The 23,169-nt window shown below is 45.9% G+C and overlaps 2 protein-coding genes across 3 annotated transcripts in view; both read left to right on the plus strand.

Moving 5' to 3' along the window:
• LOC308595654 (uncharacterized protein) overlaps positions 1-6,322 on the plus strand; it is a 72,187-nt gene extending 65,865 nt beyond the window's left edge. Inside the window, exons 5-6 of one of the 2 annotated variants that reach the window (XR_014012095.1) lie at positions 271-4,512; positions 6,068-6,322. Coding sequence is in view for 1 of the 2 variants with exons in the window: in XM_081210207.1 (XP_081066333.1) it covers positions 421-2,049 (1,629 nt within the window). In the remaining variant the exon portion in view is untranslated. Of the gene's footprint in view, positions 1-270 lie in introns of both variants that reach the window. The other variant, XM_081210207.1, reaches the window with a different exon arrangement.
• LOC308595606 (uncharacterized protein) overlaps positions 1-23,169 on the plus strand; it is a 115,903-nt gene that overhangs the window by 4,707 nt on the left and 88,027 nt on the right. The window lies entirely within an intron of this gene.

Raw genomic sequence — 23,169 nt, forward strand, 5'->3', positions numbered from 1 at the left:
ATGGACAGAGAGCAGCTGCCTTTCCTGTGAGGAAACAATTGATTTGAAAAGGCTGTATTCCAAGATCATGCTGCGTTATTAATGATGATTGAGGAGTATGAAAGGTGGTGATGCATTACTATCATTTGATGACATTGCTTTTTCATTTCCAAAAAATTGGGAACATGGGGAGGACATGGGAGAATGTAGGAGATGTTGAAATAAGAGAAGGGGCTAATGGCGCTTGATGTGTTCTCTTTCCCTTTGTTCTCTTTCTTGTAACCCAAACAGGATTTCCTTTCCTCCAACTCTGAAGAAGGTAATGGAGAAGACATTCAGAATTCCAAGGAATAGGGTACCTTTCATTTCATTATGAATAGAAATTAAAATGTGTGAAATGTGGGATATGCTTCATTGAATGAGCACACATAGCTCACATCAATGACCCCACGAGGGGAGAAAACATTTAAAGGTATGGAGAGTGGGGAAAGTTTCACTGATAGTAGAACACTTAGAACACATCAGCGGACTCACATGGACAAGAAAGGATTCCAATGCAGGGAGTGTGAGAAGAACTTCAGTCTAAGAGGACTCCTCAATATACACCAGCGGACTCACACAGGGGAAAAACCATTTAAATGCATGGAGTGTGGAAAGAGCTTCAGTCAGAGTGGACACCGCAATATGCATAAACGGACTCACACAGGGGAGACACCATTTAAATGTATGGAGTGTGGAAAGAGCTTTAGTGATAGTGGAAGCCTTAGAAGACATCAACGGATTCACACAGGGGAGAAACCATATAAATGTATGGAGTGTGGAAAGAGCTTCAGTCGGAGTGGACATTTAAGTTCACATCTACGGACTCACACGGGTGAAAAACCATATAAATGTATGGAGTGTGGAAAGAGCTTCAGTAAGAGTGGAAACCTCAGTAAACATCACCAGACTCACACAGGGGAGAAACCATATGAATGCAGGGAGTGTGGGAAGAGCTTCAGTCAGAATGCAGACCTCAAATTACACCAGCGAACTCACACTGGTGAAAAACCATATAAATGTATGGAGTGTGGAAAGAGCTTCAGTCATAGTGGACACCGCAATATGCATCAACGGACTCACACAGGGGAGAAACCATTTAAATGTATGGAGTGTGGAAAGAGTTTTAGTGATAGTGGAAGCCTTAGAACACATCAACGGACTCACACAGGGGAGACACCATTTAAATGTATGGAGTGTGGAAAGAGCTTTAGTGATAGTGGAAGCCTTAGAAGACATCAACGGATTCACACAGGGGAGAAACCATATAAATGTATGGAGTGTGGAAGGAGCTTCAGTCGGAGTGGACATTTAAGTTCACATCTACGGACTCACACGGGTGAAAAACCATATAAATGTATGGAGTGTGGAAAGAGCTTCAGTAAGAGTGGAAACCTCAGTAAACATCACCAGACTCACACAGGGGAGAAACCATATGAATGCAGGGAGTGTGGGAAGAGCTTCAGTCAGAATGCAGACCTTAAATTACACCAGCGAACTCACACTGGTGAAAAACCATATAAATGTATGGAGTGTGGAAAGAGCTTCAGTCAAAGTGGACACCGCAATATGCATCAACGGAGTCACACAGGGGAGACACCATTTAAATGTATGGAGTGCGGAAAGAGCTTTAGTGATAGTGGAAGCCTTAGAAGACATCAACGGATTCACACAGAGGAGAAACCATATAAATGTATGGAGTGTGGAAAGAGCTTCAGTCAGAGTGCACACCTTAGAAATCATCAACGGACTCACACAGGGGAGAAACCATTTAAATGCATGGAGTGTGGAAAGAGCTTTAGTAAAAATGGAGCCCTTAGAATACATCAACGGACTCACACAGGGGAAAAACCATTTAAATGTATTGAGTGCGGAAAGAGCTTCAGTCAGAATGCAGACCTTAAAAAACATCAACGGATTCACACAGGGGAGAAACCATATAAATGCATGGAATGCGGAAAGAGCTTCAGTTACGATTCAGGCCTTAGAAGACATCAACTGACTCACACAGACAGGGGGGAAACCATTTAAATGTATTGAGTGCGGAAAGAGCTTTAGTCAGAATGGAGACCTTAAAACACATCAATGGACACACACAGGGGAGAAACCATAAGAATGCATGGAATGCGGAAATCAATTCAGTTTCATTGCAACCCTCAGAAGACATCAACAGATTTACACAGGGGAGAAACCATATAAATGTGTGGAGTGTGGGAAGTGCTTCAGTTTCAATGCAATGCTTAGAAGACATCAACGGACTCACACAGGGGGAAAAACCATTTAAATGCATTGAGTGCGGAAAGAGCTTCAGTCAGAATGGAGACCTTAAATTACACCAGCGGACTCACACAGGGGAGAAACCATTTAAATGCATGAAGTGCGGAAAAAGCTTCCGTCAGAGTGGAAATCTTAGAAAACATCAGCAGACACACAGGGAAGAAACCATTTAAATGTATGGCATGTGGAAGGAGCTTCAGTCAGAGTGGATCCCTTGATATACATCAACAAACTCACACAAAAGACAAACCACATAAACGTCAGGAAAGTATATTGAGGCTCAGTCCTTGTGGAAGTCCTACATCAACAGACTCGTGGCCAGGAAGAACTTTAACATTTGACACCCTACATCCCATCAATAACTTTAAATGGAAGGATTGCAGAAAGTGCTTTAGCTATAATGTGATGTTTAAGAAATATCAGACATTCAAGCGGGAGAACCCATTTAGATGTATGGAGTATGGGACAACTTCCTCTCAGAGTCCACTCTTCTTCACGGCAATGAACTCAGAGGAAATCTGTCTTCCTGCTTCAGGGCCAGCTGAGTCTGTTTCTCTTGTCATTTTCTTGTAGCTAGGTAATTCCTCTCTAATCTGCTCTGTGTCTGTGTCTCTCCCTCCTTCTGAGACCACTGGAAACGAAGGGGATGACTTTCCCCCCTCCAGCTCCTCTTCTGAGGAAAGCTGCTTGGCCTGAGAATGGATTCCCCCCTTAAGGTGGGGGACCTCAACGGAGTCCCTTCATTAGAAATGGACGGGACAGAAAGGGACAGAATATCTAGAAAAGAGAGACTACCGCATACATTTTTTCAAATGGTGGACAGCTTAAACCTAAGGGATGCATGGAGAGACAAAAATCCACTGGAGAAACAGTTCACACTCTTTTCAGAAGCCTAACAATCGTCAGGGAGAATTTATGCAATCTAGATCTCAAATAGTTTAATAATAAAAATTTTAAAAAACAGAGATTCACCCAAGGACAATAACAGATCATAATCCAGTGATATTAGAATTAGAAAATAAACAAAAGGGTAATAAAAGATGGCGATTAAATGAGAATTTATTAAACGATGAAAATCTGGTGATTAAAGCACAAGAATTGTTGAAATAATTCTTTGAAATCAATAAATCACAAGACACTGATATAAGAATAATTTGGGATGCCAGTAAAGCATTTCTTAGAGGCTTCTATATACAGCAAAATGCAGGGGGAAAGAGAGCTTATGAGAGGAACTTAGAGCAGTTAAGAGAAGAAATAGCGAGCAATGACAAAATACTAGCGAAGGAACCAAAAAATAAAAAGGTAGCACCAAAAATCAAGTTATTACAAACACAATTCTCGTAGTTGTTAAGCATTGAAATCCAAAATAACATAAGATGGATGAAACAGAGATCCTTTGAATTTGCAAATAGGCCCAGCAAAATACTGGCATGGCAACTGAAGAAGAGACAGAAAGAGAGATTAATAGATAAAATCAAAGACGGCAAGAAAACGAGAAGAAATAAACAAGTGTTTTATCAACCACTTCAAAAATTTATGTAATATAGGCAAGAAAACAGAAGAAGATATAAAAAATTATCTGCAGGGGAAAGACTTACCCAGAGTGGGAATAGAAAAAAATGCATATCTAAATAGAAAAAAATGCATATCTGCCCCAGTTTCTATGATGGAAGTACAGCAGGCTATTTCCAAAGCGAAGTTGTGGAAGTCGCTGGGCCTGGATGCCCTTACCGCCTTGCATTAAAAAAAAATATGGAGGAAGTAGTGGCTACTCCGCTGAAAGTACTCATAAATAAAATAATGGCGGAAGGAAGAATCCCGGAGTCATGGCAATTAGCACATATAACAGTAAACCCTAAACAAGACAAGAACAAAGAGAATATAAATAATGATAGACCAATATCTTTACTTAATAATGACTACAAGATATATGCGGACATATTGGCCCAGAGATTAAAAACAGTGTTGAACGAAGTCATTAGCCAAGATCAGACAGGATTCTTACCGGGAAGGAAGATGAGCAATAATGTGAGACTTGTGATTGATGCTATTGAATATCTTGACTGGAACCCAGGGAAGAAGGCTGCATCTGTTTTTGTGGGTGCTGAGAAAGCCTTCGATAAGGTATCCTGGAGGTTTGTGGAGAAGATAATTGAAAAGATGGAAGTGGGAACAAGGATATCAACTGGATTCAGAGCTATTTATCAAGACCAAAAGGTAAATTTAATAATGAATGGGGAGATGACTGAATACTTTAAAATAGAAAGGGGGACAAGACACGGGTGTCCCCTATCTCCCTTGTTATTTGTTTTAATATTGGAGGTACTAAATCAAGTTATCAGGTCAGAGGAGGAGATTAGAGGTATAACACTAGGAAGAGTCGAATATAGAATAAGAGCATTTGCCGATGATATGATTGTAAAGATAGAAGAACCAACAGGAAGTATAAGCAAGTTGCTGAGAAAGATGGAGGAATTTAGCAAGGTGGCAGGATTTAGGATAAAGAAAGAGAAAACTAAGGTGGTGGTTAAGAATATGGACAAACAGAGCAAAAAGAATTTGGAGCAATGAAAAATATCAATTTGTTTGAAGATAATTATAATAAGACCTGGAAAGAAGTTAAAAATCAATTAGAGATTTGGTAAAGGTTAAAGTTATCAATAAGGAGGTGAATTTCAGTGATTAAAATGAATATCCTGCCAAAGTTAATGTTTCTTTTTCAAATGCTAACGATAATAGGCAAAGTTGATTGCTTTGAGAAATGGAAAAAATGATTTAAGATTTCGTTTACCAGAGGCTTTTTGTTAGGCCTAATATCTAATGACATCCCCAGAGAGAAGAAAAATGTATTCCTTTACGCAACTGCAGCGGCCAGAATACTGATCGCAAAGAATTGGAAGGGGGAGAAAACTCATCATTATTAGAATGGCAAAACAAACTGCGAGTTTGTAGAAACGGCAAAATTGACGGCACTTATTAGAGGCCACTCAAATCAGAGAATAATCAAGGAGTGGGATGGTGTGAAGGAATACATGAAAAAATATTGTTCCGGAATTGAAATAAGAATAGATAATGGGTAAAACATGCAGGGGTAAGCAAGAAAAGAGCAATAGAATTAATTGAATAATTATTAAACTATAACAACACAACAAGATGGAAGAAGTAAAATACTGAGATCACACATGGGTGAAGGGGAGTGGGGGGCCTGTGGGAATCTATAATATTATTTATAATATAATTTTTAAAACTGTGTTTCATTTACATATAGCAAAAGGAAGCCTAGAGTGATTATGTATATTTTAATTTAGGTAATCTATGTAATAGGCTTAGGGACGCGGGTGGTGCTGTGGGTTAAACCACAGAGCGTAGGACTTGCCAATCAGAAGGTCAGCGGTTCGAATCCCCGCGATGGGGTGAGCTCCCGTTTCTCGGTCCCTGCTCCTGCCAACCTAGCAGTTCGAAAGCACATCAAAGTGCAAGTAGATAAATAGGTACCACTCCAGCGGGAAGGTAAACGGCGTTTCCGTGCGCTGCTCTGGTTCGCCAGAAGCGGCTTAGTCCTGCTGGCCACATGACCCGGAAGCTGTACGCCGGCTCCCTCGGCCAGTAAAGCGAGATGAGCGCCGCAACCCCAGAGTCATCCATAGCTGGACCTAATTGTCAGGAGTCCCTTTTCCTTTACCTATGTAATAAGCTTATGTTAAAATACGAATATGGATTTTGAATTTGATGCTTGTACTTTGTTTCTTTTTGGGTTTGAAATTTAAAAAAGGAGAAGGAGTGAGGAAAAGGAGAATATTCAGCTTCAGACCATTCCCTGACAAAACACATTGCCCTGTGTCCTTCCAGCCTCTTTCCTCCCTGGCTCCCTTCTGCCGGTTTGTGTGCCTGACTTAGATATCTTGTGTGCTGTATTTTTTTACTGCTGAAACTGGATTTGCTCTCAGGAGCTAAATTTTGTGCCTCACTGGGGACCCAGTGAGGACTGTATGCTTTGAAAGCTCAGTAAACTATTACTGAAGAAGTCCTGCTGCCTCTGTGTGCGTTTTTGACCTCAGTGTGTGAATTGCTCTGCACGTGGCCCCTACCCTACTGCTACTTGGCCCATGCCCTGGAGTTGCTCTACTCAAGCATGCATGATGTAGCGTACTTTGGCGACAAAAAATCAAATAGAGGAACTTAGCTACTGTCTTGGGGAGCTCCTGGTCTCTCCCCTGGAATAAGAAGAAGAGAAGAAGAAGAGTTTGGATTTGATATCCCGCCTTTCACTCCCCTTCAGGAGTCTCAAAGCGGCTAACATTCTCCTTTCCCTTCCTCCCCCACAACAAACACTCTGTGAGGTGAGTGGGGCTGAGAGACTTCACAGAAGTGTGACTGGCCCAAGGTCACCCAGCAGCTGCATGTGGAGGAGCGGAGACGCGAACCCGGTTTCCCAGATTACGTGACTACCGCTCTTAACCACCACACCACACTGGCTCTCAGAAGTGTACAACCTCCTTCTCTGGTTTCCATGTTGGAATGCATAGGTGGTCTAAAAATTGTTGGCAAAGATCATCATAGATTTTGCATTTAAGGGCCATGTGAGCTAGAGTTTCCACCAGGTGGGCATCGCATGGGCAGATCCTATCTCCTTCTGCCAAACCCACAAACCTGCCCCAAAGGAGGTTAGAAGGATTAGACTTGAACCTAGGCAGAAAAAGCCCTTTTTTCTTGTGGGTTAAACAAAAATTGTAAATAATTAAAGGTTAAATTCCTGCACCCTAGAGAGTCGAAAATAAAGAGGGGACCATGTTTTTTTCTGCAGCTGAGATTAGTTCCTGAAGATCTATGTCCCACAGCCTAGTTTTTAACATGGCCTTGGCTACTGGGAAAGCCATGATGATAATGTTGCAAATATTATGCCTGAATGTATCCTTTCGACTTGACAGCTCGGGGAAGATACCTAGCTTTATAAATGTGTAGAAAATCCATACTTTAACTGACTCTCCTCATTCCAATGCCATTTTGATCCTTAAAGAAAGGGGAATTTGGGCTCCACCTCCCTCTGTGAACCAAGAAGTAGAAAATCAGATCGGCAGTGTCAAGCGCTCGTCCTACACTCGAGTAGGATCCTGGTAGAGACACATGTCCGACTGGCATGTTCTCTCCCTCCTGGTCATTCGTTTGGGAGCTTCAAAAGCTTCACAGCAACTGATGCCAACAGACATCGGCACACTTAGGGATCTGCAGAGTGTTTGCAGTTTGCGTAACAGAGCTCAGCAACTCAGCATTTTGGCTAATCTACTTTATTTACATATAAACACACACGGAGCACTGCAACACGGCTCCCTCTCTCTCTAGCATCAGACAGCAAAGAGAGAGAACAAAGGATAATAGTCTCACTTCAGGAACATAGTCTCCATCACTTCCCACTGTGGAGTCAAAACATACACCGTCATGTGATAGACAAAAATACCATGACTGCAATCACGGAGCTGGAAATCTAACAGGCAGCAGGAACAGGGCATCCCGCCATAATCCCCCAAGCGTAAGAACACAGACATGGCCCCCCATCCAGGGAGTGACCAGGGGAAACAATGGACATCTGCAGAGGCAGTTGAGGTGTTCTGAAAGCCCATCTCCAGACAAGTCCTGAGGGCAAGGAGATGTCAAGAGTTTTATTGTTCTTCCAGTGATGGGGACTTAAGAGGTGTTGGGAAAGGGGTCTGATAAAGAGACCTAATGTTGGACTTGTGTCCCCCTTGTAGACCCCTCCCCCTTTGTGACATGCTACTGATGTAGTGATGATGTCTCAGTGATGCTGCTCCAAGTGTATTCTGGGATATTGTGGGACGTTTTAAAAGAGGGGGATCACCCCTTACTTGGCGTTCTTACTCCTGTGGGGACCTGTTGCACAACAATAAGGATCATGGTCTACTGACCGCTGTGTTGCTGGAGCTTCCTTCTTCTACTGACCACATGGACCCGCGGGGGAGTAGCACCCCGAAGAGCTCGGCTGCTGAGTCGTCTCTCACCCCAGAATTTTTCATTACCAATAATGATCTTTTAAAATGTTTATATTTTTTGTTGTCTGCCACACTCCAAAAAAATTCACCATCTTTTCTATCCCCAGCTCTGCTATCTGTCTCTACTCATTTTTCTTCTGTTGTCTCATATTTTTACCAACAATTTATTTCAATTTTTATTCAATTTAACACCTGCGACTTGGCCAAATTGATTAATCTTGTTGAACACCCTTGGTATAGTTTCCAGTGGGCTTCTACCATTATTACCAGGTTGTTTGCAAATGCCTTAAGTTCATATGATCTTCATCCCACTGTAATAATGAATAATAATAATAATAATAATAATTTGTATCCCACCCTCCCTGGCCAAAGCCGGGCTCAGAGCGGCTAACAACAGGTAAAAATAGCCCAGTGTGCAGAAAATTGCACAGTCAATTAATTAAAATACATTCTAGACTCAATTCAGAATCAAATTAATGGCAACCATCGGGTTAGGGTTCTATGAAGATTACAGAAGGAGAGGGGGGGTCGGACTGTGCTTTGGCGAAAGGCCAGGCAGAACAGCTCCATCTTGCAAGCCCTGCAAAAAGATATATTGATGATGCTGTGAGAACTCTATCCTGGATATGGTGGGAAAGTTTTAAATGTCAATGTCGCCCCCTGCTCTGGGATCACTCGCTGTTGTTGAATCTGTTGCACAGCAATAAAGAATCTCAGTCTACTGACTGCTGTTTTGCTCCAAATTGTTTCACTGGAATTTCCTTCTTTTACTGACCGCACAGACCCGCAGGGGACTTGGACCCTGATGAGCTGAGCTGTTGAGTAGACTCTCAACCCAGAATTTTCCTTATCAAAACCTTTCTGCAAATGGCCTTTGCAACACAACTCCCTGGATGGTTACAAAGTATACACATTTGCCTCTTTGCAGCTGATGCTTTCGCTTAGCCCCGTTTCCTCAATGAATCCTCCCATTTCTTGATGAAATAGAACTTCTGCCAGGAAAACCTGAGCTGAAACAGAACAGAGAGCAAAACAGCAGCCCTGTCTGACCCCAGTCAGCCTCCAGTCACGTGGCAGGAGATTCTTCCTGACCCCCCCCCCCAATCAGTGATGATCCAGATATGATCTATTGATGATCCACATGATCCAAGCAGACTGGGCCAAAAAGCAGGTCTCTAGGCCTGAATGAAACAGGTCTGCGATGATGGATTCTGGAGTCAAGAAATCCTCCCTTTGTTGCCAAAACACGAACTCGGAGTCTGATCTGATTTCCAGGTACAACGCATTTTGTGACTTCGCTGTTTGATTGTCGGGATCAGCCCCTCCCCCCTCCCCTGATCCCAGAAGGAAGACGGGGGGGGGTTGCCTCTCCTCCTTCCCCCCCACCCGCTCAAAACTTTCCCTCCCCTCCCGGCACATCCTTCTCTCATCCCGCCCACACAATCCCAGATCCCGCCCCCAATACATTGCTCCTCCTCCTCCTCCTCCAATCCGGCTTCGCTCCGGAAATGAGGGGGGAGCCCCCCTCCCAAGCTGCCTGCTTCTCACGCAAGTGGAGCTTCCACTCCGGATTGCTGCTCTGCCCCGTAGATCTAGGGGGGGGGGCGCTTTCGGAAAGGGGAGGAGGATGGGAAGAGGAGGATCCCCGCCCAACGTGGATGTTGCAGGAAAGAAATGAGAATCGGAGCGAGGACAGAGGTAAAGGGGCAGCGGGGGGCGGAGAGGGGGGGAAAGGACCCAGAGACCCCGCCAGCTCCCCCAAGCGCCTTCCGTGGGGCCTGGATCCCGGCACGCGTGCTGCCAAGGGGCGGAGATGGGGCGCCCACCCACGAGGACTCCCTGGGGCGCGGAGAAGCGGGCCAGAAAGGGTTAAGGGGTGCGGGAGGCGCCTGGATAGAGACCCCCGTCCCTCCCTTGCTCCTGTCGGGGGGGCTGCGAATGGAGAGGTGTGGCGCGCAGGGCGAGGGGTGACCCGAGCCAAGGGGGCCTTTGGGTGCAGGGGAGACACCGGGAGAGAGGGAGGGGGTCGAGGAATGGGGGGAGGGAGGGGAGCATCCCTGGGTCAGAGAAGGGCAGCGGGGGGGAGAGATAGGAAGACCAGTCTTGGGGGGGGGGTCTCCATCGTGCCTTCCTTGGGGTCTCTCCGGAGGCGCCGCCTTGGCTTCTCCCTCCCGCCCAGGAATGGGCCACCCCTTCAAGGCGACCAGAGAGGGATCCCTGGAAAGTGGGGGGTCCTGTCCTCCCACCCTTCTTTCCTGCAATCTCCATCCTCTTCCCACCCCATAAGCCCCTGTCCTGTCCGGACGCAGCCATCCTGCCCAGTCCAACCATTTTTCCCCTGGAGAGGAGAGGAAATCCCCAGAGGAAGAAGGGAGGGGGAAGGCCTTCTCAGAAGCGGCTCTTTGTTTCTGCAATCCCACCCAGGAGGCAGACAGAAACCTTTTCCTCTCTCTCAGGCTTCTATCTTTATTGTCTTTTCCACTGAGGATGAGGATAATGTACACCTGTCATCAGAAACAGGGGTGCAGAGTCCATGGAATGGCTCTCAGGATTGATACAGAAGTTGCACCTCCAAAGCATTTCTGTTCCTCTTATTCTTTGTAGGCAATGTCAGAGTGACTCACAAGCTGAGATACAATCCTTCAGCATCCGACGACAGCGACTGCATGAATCTTCCCAGTCAAAGGACCCATTTTCACGATAGACAGTGCCTGTGACTAGAAGCTCTACACATCGGGTGTGCCTGTGCAGGCCAAAGACTGCCAGTATTAGCACAGGTGAGGTGTGTGACCTCCCCAAATTTACAGACTGTATGTGAATGAGAGTTTGTGGGTGGGATTATAGTTTACGGCAACCCTGTGATTTTCTCCACCCATAACATTTCGAGAGCTAATATTGCAGTACAAATTCCAAATTAACTATAAAAATCAGATGATAATAATAATAGTACAGTGGTACCTCGGGTTAAGAACTGAATTCATTCTGCAGCTCCGTTCTTAACCTGAAACTGTTCTTAACCTGGACCACCACTTTAGCTAATGGGGCCGCCGTGCGATTTCTGTTCTCATCCTGAAGCAAAGTTCTTAACAGAAGGTACTATTTCTGGGTTAGCGGAGTCTGTAACCTGAAGCGTCTGTAACATGAAGTACCACTGTAAAAGTTATAGTATTCGTCTTTTCCCCCAGCCACTCTGGGCAGCTTACAGTACATATAGGTAAAGGTAAAGGGACCCCTGACCATTAGGTCCAGTCGTGGCCGACTCTGGGGTTACGGCGCTCATCTCACTTTATTGGCTGAGGGAACCAGCGTACAGCTTCCGGGGTCATGTGGCCAACATCACTAAGCTGCTTCTGGCGAACCAGAGCATCGCACGGAAAGGCTGTTTCCCTTCCCGACAGTACAGTACATATACAAGACAGTAAAAAATCAAACATTACAAACCTCCTGATACTGCTGTCTTCTAAATGTCAGAGGGTTGCCTACCTCCTTGGCCTCAGAAGGGAAGGCATTCCATGGGGCAGGAGGCCCTCTGCCTGCTTACCTGGAACTTCACTTCTAACAGCAAGGGAACCAGCAGAAGACCCTCGGAGGAGGACCTCCCTGTCCGGACTGAGCGATAGGGGTGAAGATGCTCCTTGAGGTCCACAGGGCCGAGGCTGTTGAGGGCTTTGGGTTGCAGATCTTGCTCCTCCATAATGATTGATGTATAGTTAGCAGAGTAGGAAAAAACACTCAGAGGCAGAAAAAAATAATTCAGCTGAGAAATTTATTACTGAAGACAGATAAGCATAACAGGATCCAAAAATAGCAAAAATGTAACTCACAGTAAAACCCTGACTTAGCAAACCAAAAAAGCATTCAAGTAAGAAACAGACAAGCAGAGTAGAGTAATATCAGAATAGGAAGCAGAGCAGGCACATTTCAATACTGCAATTTATATATAATTCAATGTCAGAAATCATGCTATGTTATTAAAGATGATTGAGGATTATGAATGGTTCCTGAGGCATTACTACCATGTGTCAAAATACCATTTTTATTTCCTAAAAATTGGGAACATGGGGAGGACATGGGAGAATGTAGGAGATGTTGAAATAAGAGAAGATGCTAATGTTGGGTGATGTGTCCTTTTTCCCCTGTGTTCTCTTTCCTGAAACCCAAACAGGATTTCCTTTCTGCCCACTCTGAAAAAGCTGATGGAGAAGACAGAATTGTAGGGGACAAGGCACCTTTCATTTCATTAGGAATAGCCATTAAAATGTGTGAAATGTGGAATATGCTTCACTGTATGAGCACACATAGTTCACATCAACGAACACAAAAAGGAAAGAACCCATTTAAAGGTATGGAGTGCGGAAAGAGCTTCTCTTTCAATGCAAAACTTAGAACACACCAGCGGACTCACAGAGAGAGAAAACGTTTTATGTGCAGGGAGTGTGGGAAGAACTTCAGTCAGAGTGGAAACCTTAAATTGCACAAACGGACTCACACAGAGGAGAAACCATATGAATGTATGGAGTGTGGAAAGAACTTTAATAATAGTGGAAGCCTTAGAAGACATGAACGGACTCACACAGGGGAGAAACCATTTAAATGTATGGAGTGTGGAAAGAGCTTTAGTGATAGTGGAAGCCTTAGTAAACATCAACAGACTCACACAGGTGAGAAACCATTTAAATGTATGGAGTGTGGAAAGGACTTCAGTCAGAATGGACACCTTAGATCCCATCAACGGACTCATACAGGGGATAAACCATTTAAATGCATGGAGTGTGGAAAGGACTTCAGTCAGAGTGGACACCTTAGATCCCATCAACGGACTCACACAGGGGAGAAACCATTTCAATGTATCGAATGTGGAAAGAGCTTTAGTGAAAATGGAAGCCTTAGGAACCATCAACGGACTCACACAGGGGAGAAACCATTTCAATGTATCGAGTGTGGAAAGAGCTTTAGTGTTAGTGGAAGCCTCAGACAACATCAACGGACTCACACAGGGGAGAAACCATTTAAATGCATGGAGTGTGGAAAGAGCTTCAGTAAGAGTGCACACCTTACAAATCATCAACGAACTCACACAGGGGAGAAACCATTTCAATGTATCGAGTGTGGAAAGAGCTTTAGTGAAAATGGAAGCCTTAGAAATCATCAACGGACTCACACAGGGGAGAAACCATTTCAGTGTATCGAGTGTGGAAAGAGCTTTAGTGAAAATGGAAGCCTTAGAAATCATCAACGGACTCACACACGGGAGAAACCATTTAAATGTATTGAGTGTGGAAAGAGCTTTAGTGAAAATGGAAGCCTTAGAAGTCATCAACGGACTCACACAGGGGAGAAACCATATAAATGTATGGAGTGTGGAAAGGGCTTCAGTCGGAGTGCACACCTTAGAAATCATCAACGGACTCACACAGGGGAGAAACCATTTCAATGTATCGAGTGTGGAAAGAGCTTTAGTGATAATGGAAGCCTTAGAAATCATCGACGGACTCACACAGGGGAGAAACCATATGAATGTATGGATTGTGGAAAGAGCTTCAGTCGGAGTGCACACCTTAGAAATCATCAACGAACTCACACAGGGGAGAAACCATTTAAATGTATCGAATGTGGAAAGAGCTTTAGTGAAAATGGAAGCCTTAGAAATCATCAACGAACTCACACAGGGGAGAAACCATTTCAATGTATTGAGTGTGGAAAGGGCTTTAGTGATAGCGGAAGGCTTAGAAAACATCAACGGACTCACACAGGGGAGAAACCATTTCAATGTATGGAGTGTGGAAAGAGCTTTAGTGAAAATGGAAGCCTTAGTTCCCATCAACGGACTCACACAGGGGAGAAACCATATGAATGTATGGATTGTGGAAAGAGCTTCAGTCGGAGTGCACACCTTAGAAATCATCAACGAACTCACACAGGGGAGAAACCATTTAAATGTATCGAGTGTGGAAAGGGCTTTAGTGATAGCGGAAGTCTTAAAAAACATCAACGGACTCACACAGGGGAGTAACAATTTCAATGTATCGAGTGTGGAAAGAGCTTCAGTCGGAGTGCACACCTTAGATCACATCAACGGAGTCACATGGGGAGAAACCATTTAAATGCATGGAGTGTGGAAAGGACTTCAGTCAGAGTGGAACACTGAAAAAAAAATCAACAGACTCACACACGGGAGAAACGACATAAATGTATAGAGTGTGGATAGAATTTCCATTGTAATCCAAGCCTTAGATCACATCAACGGACTCATATAGGAGAGAAACCATTTCAATGTATGGAGTACAGTAAATATTTCACTCAGAGTGGAAATCTTAGAAAACATCAGTCGATATACAGGGGAGAAACCATTTAAAGGTATGGGCTGTGGAAGGAGCTTCAGTCAGAGTGGAACCCTTGATTTATGTCAACAAACTTACACAAAATACAAACCGTATAAATATCAGGAAAGTAGATAGAGGTTCACTCTTAGTGGAAGTTCAGAATCAACAGACTTATGGACAGGAAGAACTTTAAGAATTGAAACCCTTCAAACCATCAACAAACTCAGAGAGGAGAAGAAGTTTAAATGAAAAGATTGCAAGAAGTGCTTTATTTATAATGGAGTGATCAAGGAACATCCCAGGACTCTCACATGGGAGAACCCATTTAGATGTATGGAGTGTGGGACTTCTTCCTCTCAGAGTCCACTCTGAGCAATGAACTCAGTAGGAAATCATTCCTAAAAGCATCAGGTATATGTGAAGTTCTGGTGTTTATATGTAAAACATTACAATAATCAAATAATGAAGGCAGCATCTCAGAATGGTGAGTATAATTTTAGATGAAAGTACTTTTGGTTTTTGTACCAAACTCTGCCACCCCCACCCCCACCGCATGATCTCCATTCACTGCTTCTTCACCAGAACTTCATCGCTGCCTCCTGCCCTGTGCGTTCTGAAGAAAACTTGAAATACTGGAATTGAATGGGAGATTTCTCCCCCAGCCTAATTTCAAGAGGGGGAAGGAGGGGCTGCAGGTATCAGGGAAGTCTCCTGGGGGGCCCACCTTCACTCATGAACCCCATGGGGCAACCCCAGAACTCCTGCTCATTCTGGGGTTTGAGGAAGATAGCATTTTTCCATAGTCCCAGAAGTTTTGATTCAATCATGCTACTCGGGAGTTTTCCTACCAGAGGACCACAGTGCTGTGGCTGTTGTTGTTGTCAAGGACTGGCTGGTGAGGGGGGGCACAAGCTGGGGGACCCACAAGGGAAGAAGGCTCAGATCCTGGGGACTTGTGGTGGGATGGCAGTGAGCAGAAAGAGGGAGAAAAGGGAGCAGACTGGAAGGGGAGATGTTGCTAGCTGAGGAGGAAACAGGGTTTGGTGAGCGGGAAGAGTCTGGGGCAGAGAGCAGTTCAGGCTTGGAGGGAGGAGAGGAGGGGGCCAGGAGACCCAGAGGAGGCCGGCTGCTGAAGCATCCAGGGAGACCCCCCCTCCTGCTGCGACCAGCTCCCCTCTCCCCTGGTCTAGAGCACACAGGGAAATCCAGTTCAGATCCCATGAGCCTGTACATGATATTAACAGGTGTTTGGTTTTTTGTCCCAACATGCATCACTTTAATCTTATTGATAATGAACTGTATTTTCTTCCCATTCACCCTGTTTGGAGAAGTCCCTTTGGAGCTCCTTGAAATCTCTTTCTGTTTGAAAAACCCTGGAAAATTTGCTGCCATCAGCAAACTGCCCCCTCCCTGCTCCCTCCTAAGTCTAGATCATTTATGAACAAGTTGAAAAGCCACAGGTCCCAATACTGATCTTGAGGGGACTCTGCTTTCTGCTCCTCTCCATTCAAAGAACTGTCTGTTTACTCTCTTGGTGTTTCTGAAGGAGGGCTGCCTTCCTGGTGGTGGGATGGCATTGAGCCAAAAGACGGAGAAAAGGGAGCAGAGTGGGAGGGGAGGTGTGGCAAGCTGAGGAGGAAACAGGGTTTGGTGAGCAGGAGGAGTCTGGGGCAGAGAGCACTTCAGGCTTGGAGGGAGGAGAGGAGGGGGAGGAGAGGAGGCTGGCTGCTGAAGCATCCAGGGAGACTCCCCCTCCTGCTGCGACCAGCATATGCCTTTGAGTCTGGCGGTTAGAACTCTTAGAATGTGGGGATCCCATTTTTCAGCCAAAGCAAAAACTCGCTAGCCTTTTCCCAGGTCTTTCATGACCTGACAGTCGTTCGCCTTCTCTATGAAGTCCTTCTCCCTCCCTTTATTTACCATGGGGTCCCAGCAACCTTTTCTGCCTCTTACACTCTAGGGAAAAGAGTCCCTTTCCATTGGACGCCTGGCAGCCCAGTGCCAAATCCAGAGAGAACTGAAAGGAATTGTAAACGCCCTTGCGCTCTGACGCGCACCAGTCACTTCCTCCCGGATCCTGGTGCTGCTGGTGCAGCTGCATTTACAAGAAAAAGAGAAATTGGAAACTGAGCCGAAGTCCCTTGCTATCCAAACTGTCCACTTGGACCAGCCTTGGGGCGTCTTCCTTGGGAAAAAGGAAAAGTTTCAGATATCAGGTTCCCCGACAGGGAATGACAGCTTTGATTGGTGTTCTCCCCTTGCAATTAATTGCCTCTCTAACTGCAGAACCCCAAGTCTCCCATTCTCCCCTCCCCCTCCTCGCTACCTCTTGCCAGGAAGGCTGGGAGTGAAGACCGTAAGCAAAAAAGACAGCAAAGGATGAGAATCTGGGTTGCTGGGTGTTTCAGAGAATCCCGCCCACAATCTTCTCCTTTCCTAGACTCACGTCCGCATGCGCTGCTCCTGGCCACCCCAGGGTCTTTTACTAGATCAATTCATGGCCGGCTTGGGGCTGAAAATAAACTTCCAAAAAACTAAATTACTGACAAAAAGCCTCACAATGGAAGAAAAAAAAGAACTTCAAGAAAAAACAGGCCTGGAAACTAAAAATAAGGTTAAATACCTAAGGATCTGGATTTCAAATAAAAGTATAAATGTATACGAGGATAATTATAGTAAAGTATAGAAAGAACTTTTTAAAAATATGGAAACTTGGACCAAACTCCATCTCTCACTCTGGGGAAGAGTCTCGGTTGTGAAAATGAATATCCTCCCCAAAATGATGTTCTTATTCCAAACAATACCCATTTTAGGAGAAATGAATTTTTTTAAGGAGTGGAAAAGGGAAATATCTAGATTTATATGGAGTGGAAAGAAACCAAGGATTAAACACCAGTTATTAACAGATCAAAAGGAGAGAGGAGGTTTTGCATTGCCAGATTTGGAATTCTACCATGCGGCGGCAGGATTGGTTTGGATAAAAGACTGGATTACACTAAAAGACTTGATTTGGATAAAAGACTGGATTACACTATTAGACTTGGAAGGCCACGAGAATCGGTCTGGATGGCACGCTTCTTTAATATATGGAAAAGTGAAGGTCCACAGGGGATTTTTGAGCCATGTGATAAGAAAATCGTGATATAAAATCTGGAATAAATATAAAGGACTACTTGAGCCAAAAATACCCTTGTGGACATCACCAAGAGAAGCAAAACTGATGGGAAGAGTTAGAGGAGTATTGAACCAGAAAATATTTGGAGAATGGAGAATATTTAAGGATTATATAAGATCATATTGTACCAACCACACCATATCTCCAGCCGATGTGGACAGATTCCTCCAAGCTGGAAAGCCCACCACCTGTCCTCTTGACCCGTGCCCGTCATGGCTGATTAGAGCGTGTCCAGACGAGGTGCGGGCCCCCCTGGGGGATATCATCAATTTGTCCCTTGGCACCGGGATATTCCCAGGGGAACTGAAGGAGGCGGTGGTGCGTCCGCTCTTAAAGAAAATATCATTAGATCCCTTAGATCTATCCAATTACCGCCCGGTCTCGAATCTTCCATTCCTGGGTAAGGTGATTGAGAGAGCGGTTGCTGAACAGCTTGGTAGGTTCCTGGATGAAACATCTGCTTTGGATCCATTCCAGTCCGGCTTCCGTGCTGGCCATGGGACCGAGACGGCTCTGGTCGCCCTAACAGATGATCTCCGCAGACAGCTGGATCGAGGCGGGTCGGGGCTGCTGATTCTTTTAGATCTGTCAGCAGCCTTTGACATGGTCGATCACGAACTCCTGGACCACCGCCTTGCCGACGTGGGGATCCAGGGCACAGTCCTTCAATGGCTGCGCTCGTTTCTCTCTGATCGGGGACAGAGGGTGGCGCTTGGGGGGGAATTGTCATCGCGTCACTCCTTGGTGTGTGGAGTGCCTCAGGGTGCGATTCTCTCCCCGATGCTTTTTAACATCTTTATGCGCCCCCTCGCCCAGCTTGTCCGGAGTTTTGGGCTGGGTTGCCATCAGTATGCTGATGACACCCAACTCTATCTGTTGATGGATGGCCATCCTAACTCGGCCCCAGACACACTGACCAGATGTCTGGAAGCTGTGGCTGGATGGTTACGTGGGAGCCGGTTGAAGTTAAATCCTTCGAAGACAGAGGTCCTCTGGCTGGGGCGGGACGATATGGGATCGAGGGGGCAACTCCCATCTCTTGCGGGGGTGCAATTAGTGCCAGCACCGTCCGTTAAGAGTTTGGGTGTAATCTTCGATACCTCCCTCTCTATGGAGGCGCAGATTACAGCTATAACAAAGGCGGCATTTTTTCATCTCCGCCAAGCTAAGCAGTTGGCCCCTTATCTCTCTCGCCCTGACCTAGCCACTGTGATCCATGCGACGGTCACCTCCAGGCTGGATTATTGTAACTCGCTCTACGTGGGGCTGCCCTTGAGACTGACCCAGAAACTCCAGCGGGTGCAGAATGCCGCGGCGAGACTCCTTATGGGGTCTTCGCTGCGAGATCACATTCATCCAGTACTATACCAGCTGCACTGGCTCCCGGTGGAGTACAGGATCAGGTTTAAGGTGCTGGTTTTAACCTTTAAAGCCCTATACGGCCTAGGACCCTCGTACCTACGGGACCGCCTCTCCTGGTATGCCCCACAGAGAAACCTACGGTCTGCAAATAATAACACCCTCAAGGTCCCAGGCCTCAGAGAGGTTAGGCTGGCCTCAACTAGAGCCAGGGCCTTCTCGGCTGCAGCTCCAACCTGGTGGAACGCTCTGTCACAAGAGACTAGGGCCCTGCGGGACCTGACATCCTTCCGCAGGGCCTGCAAGACAGAGTTGTTCCGCCAGGCCTTTGGTCAGGGCGCAGCCTGACTCCCTCCTCTGGCAACCTGCACAGAATTTGGTCTAATCGGTTGCCATCAATTTGATTTTAACTAATTTTTATAATGAAATATTTTTAGAATGTGCTATTATTTGATTGTTTATTTGACTGTTGTTAGCCGCCCTGAGCCCGGCTTGGCTGGGGAGGGCGGGATATAAATAAAATTTATTATTATTATTATTATTATATTAGCAGAACTTGAGTGATACTTGTGAACACAACAAATACTGTTTGTGGAGTAGACGGGACCAATATTAAAGAATATAAAACTGTGCGAAAGAAACAACGGCAGTATAAACAGCACAATGAGAATGATTGGAAGACTCATTTTTTCAGAAGTGTTTTTTATTTAATTAATCATGTACATAAATCTGCTTTTTCTTTCTTTTCTTTATTTTCTTCTTTCCTTTTTTCTTCTTCCCTTTTTTCTTTAATTTTATTTTTGCAGTATGAGATTCCAAATTCTTTGTATATGTGTGTAATTTAAATCAATAAAGATTATTTTTAAAAAGAAATAAATTTGAGGCTGGTCTGATCAAGCGTTGCTTCCTCTGGTTAGCCTCGCTGGAACTCCAGTTCTTTCCAGACCCTGGGGTCACTAGAGGACTGGTGGCTCCTCCTGGCAAATGGCCTGGTGCGCGCTGGATCACCAGTCCTTCCTTGTCCCCAGAATCTGGCCAACCGAAGGTCCCATCTGGGGTGCCATCTGTTGTAAACAAAAGCTGCCCTTCTTCCCTTTATAGAGTCCCTTGTAGGTTCTCCATCGGTAGGAGAAAAGAGCAGAGGCAACCAGAGACTATTGAGAAGCAAAGCAGCTAGTAAGCCTGATCTTTATTGATCTGCTGCAACAGGGTGCTCCCCTGAGGTGGACCCCCAACCAAGGCGTGCCAGCCCTTATATAGACATTTTAAATTCCCTGCCCTGGAGCTCCAGACCACCCCTCCATACATCACAGGAGGGGTGTAACCCAAGACCACCTACTACAAAAATCATACCTGCATCACAGAAAAAGCGGTCTACAACAGAAATGTGCATGTTGTTGTTTTTCCTGCCTGCCAGGTTCTCTGATAATGCCTTATCTGATTACTTTCCTGGTAGTCTGGCCATTCCTTTGAGATGGTGATTTCCCAATTCCTGAGACAATGGGAAGGTTCCCTCACCCCCTCCCTCCTTGCAGAGAATACATTTGGTCAGTTTGGGAGTCTAAATGGTTTCAGGACGGTCTTCCTGTGCTGCTCCAGACATGTGGTTCACATATCTATGTATGTGCTTGGTTGGTGCATTTAAGAACATTTATTATATATATAAGACCTTCAATTTTTTATTACATGATTCATCCAGCCCAGCCTTTCGCATGACGAATTCTGCATCTACGTTAAATAAGCAGGGAGACAATATACAGCCTTGTCAAACTCCTTTCCCAATTTTGAACCAATCAGTTGTTCCATGTCCAGTTCTAACTGTAGCTTCTTGTCCCACATAGAGATTTCTCAGGAGACAGATGAGGTGATCAGGCACTCCCATTTCTTCAAGAACTTGCCATAGTTTGCTGTGGTCGACACAGTCAAAGGCTTTTGCATAGTCAATGAAGCAGAAGTAGATGTCTTTCTGGAACTCTCTAGCTTTCTCCGTAATCCAGCGCATGTTTGCAATTTGATCTCTGGTTCCTCTGCCCCTTCAAAATCCAGCTTGCACTTCTGGGAGTTCTCAGTCCACATACTGCTTGAGCCTTCCTTCTAGCATTTTAAGCATAACCTTGCTAGTGTGTGAAATGAGCGCAATTGTGCGGTAATTGGCGCATTCTTTGGCACTGCCCTTCTTTGGTATTGGGATTTGTGTGTTGCAGGAATCCCCCCCCCAATCATTCAGTTTGTACAAACACGAAACACACACTCACACACGATATACGCAACACTTCTGTAATAAATTCATACAAAATCAGTCGTACATCGGATCTGCACCGTTCGACTTTTATTTTGCGCCATGAAGGAAGGACTAACAAAGGGGGGAGACCTGACACAAGGCAGCCAACATGTCTGCAGCGAGCCCTTCCCAGTTGGCATGCCAACCTTGATGGTCCTAGACAGAAGATCATTCCACTCACAAAGGACCTGCATATGGAAGTGGATTCAGTATGGACTGAAACACAGGACAGCGACCAGCAGGAAACAGTGAACTCCCCTTTGGCCTCAGGAATGTAATCACGGGGAGGGGAAAGGAGGAACCGGACAGGTGACAAGACCCTCAGGTTACCACCACAACTCCTCCTCCTTCAGAGAAGTCACATGTCTCTGAGGTCTCTCAGCCCCACTCACCTCACAGAGTGTTTGTTGTGGGGGAGGAAGGGAAAGGAGAATGTTAGCCGCTTTGAGACTCCTTTGGGATACCAAATCCAAACTCTTCTTCTTCTTCCTGAACCCCTCCTCTGTGTGATGTGTCAATGATGTAGTCATGATGTAGTCTTGGGGGTGTTGTATGGGGGATTAGCAGCTAATAAAAGTTGGGGTCTTCTTTTGTTGGGGGCTTCCATCTTGTTCCACCTGGTGGCAGGTGGGAGTCCTGTGGAGACAGTATTCAATCAAGACCTACTGGCTGCTCTTTTGCTCTGCTCTTCCTGGCTGGTCTCCTTGTTTCTTGTCCAAGGGAGCCCTCAGATTTCTCCCTTAAGACATGGAATCTGTTTCTTTCTACAATTGTATCGGCTGTTTTTCTGAGCCTCTTGGCTGTTGTGCAGGGACGGTGCCTGTGTCTGTTACCGGAAAAATCTGAGGGCTCCCTTGGCCAAAAACAAAGACACCAACCAGGATAACTTGGAGCAAAACAGCAGCCTGTAGGCTTGGCCTTTATTGAACTGTTGCAACAGGGTGCTCCCCTCACTTGCAGGAGAGTGGAAGGACCCAGAAAAATGCTGTGCAAGGGCTTATAAAGACTTTTGAAATTGCCACCCTGTAGATCAAGACCACCCCCAGAAACATCATACATACATCACAGAAAGGAGGGGTTGAGGGAGGAGTTTTGGTGGTAACCTGAGTGTCCTGTCACCTGGCTGGTTCTTCCTTTCCCCCTCCCCATGAGTACTTTCCAGGTGACAGAGGGGAGTTTCCAGGTGGGGGAGGGGAGGATGTTGCAATGCAAACCTTGTAGGCGGGACGGGACCCACTTTGCAGCTGGATCTCCGGGATCAGCCCCTCCCCCGCTCTCCTGATCCCAGAAGGATAAGGGGAGGGGGAAAACCTTCCTCTCCCCCTCTCAATTCTTTCCCTCCCCTCCCGGCACATCCTCCTCTCACCCCGCCCCCACAACCCCAGATCCCGCCCCCAAACATCCCACCCCTTCCTCCTCCTCCTCCAATCCGGCTTCTGCTGAAGGAATGGGGGGGGTGAGCCCCCTCCCACCCTGCCTGCTTCTTCCGCAAGTGGAGCTTCCACTCCGGATTGCTGCTCTGCGGCGTAGCTCTAGAGGGGGGGGGGCGCCTTCGAAAAGGGGAGGGAGGAGGCAGGGGACCCCCCCCGTGGATGTTGCAGGAAAGGAGAATCGGGAGCGAGGACAAAGAGGTAAAGGGGTAGCGGGGGGGGGGAGGAGAAGGAGGGGGGAGAAGAGGACCCAGAGACCCCTCCAGCTCCCCCAAGCGCCTTCCGTGGGGCCTGGATCCCG

The sequence above is a fragment of the Podarcis bocagei genome (genome assembly GCF_964188305.1).
Source record: "Podarcis bocagei genome assembly, chromosome: 10".
NCBI lineage: Eukaryota > Metazoa > Chordata > Lepidosauria > Squamata > Lacertidae > Podarcis > Podarcis bocagei.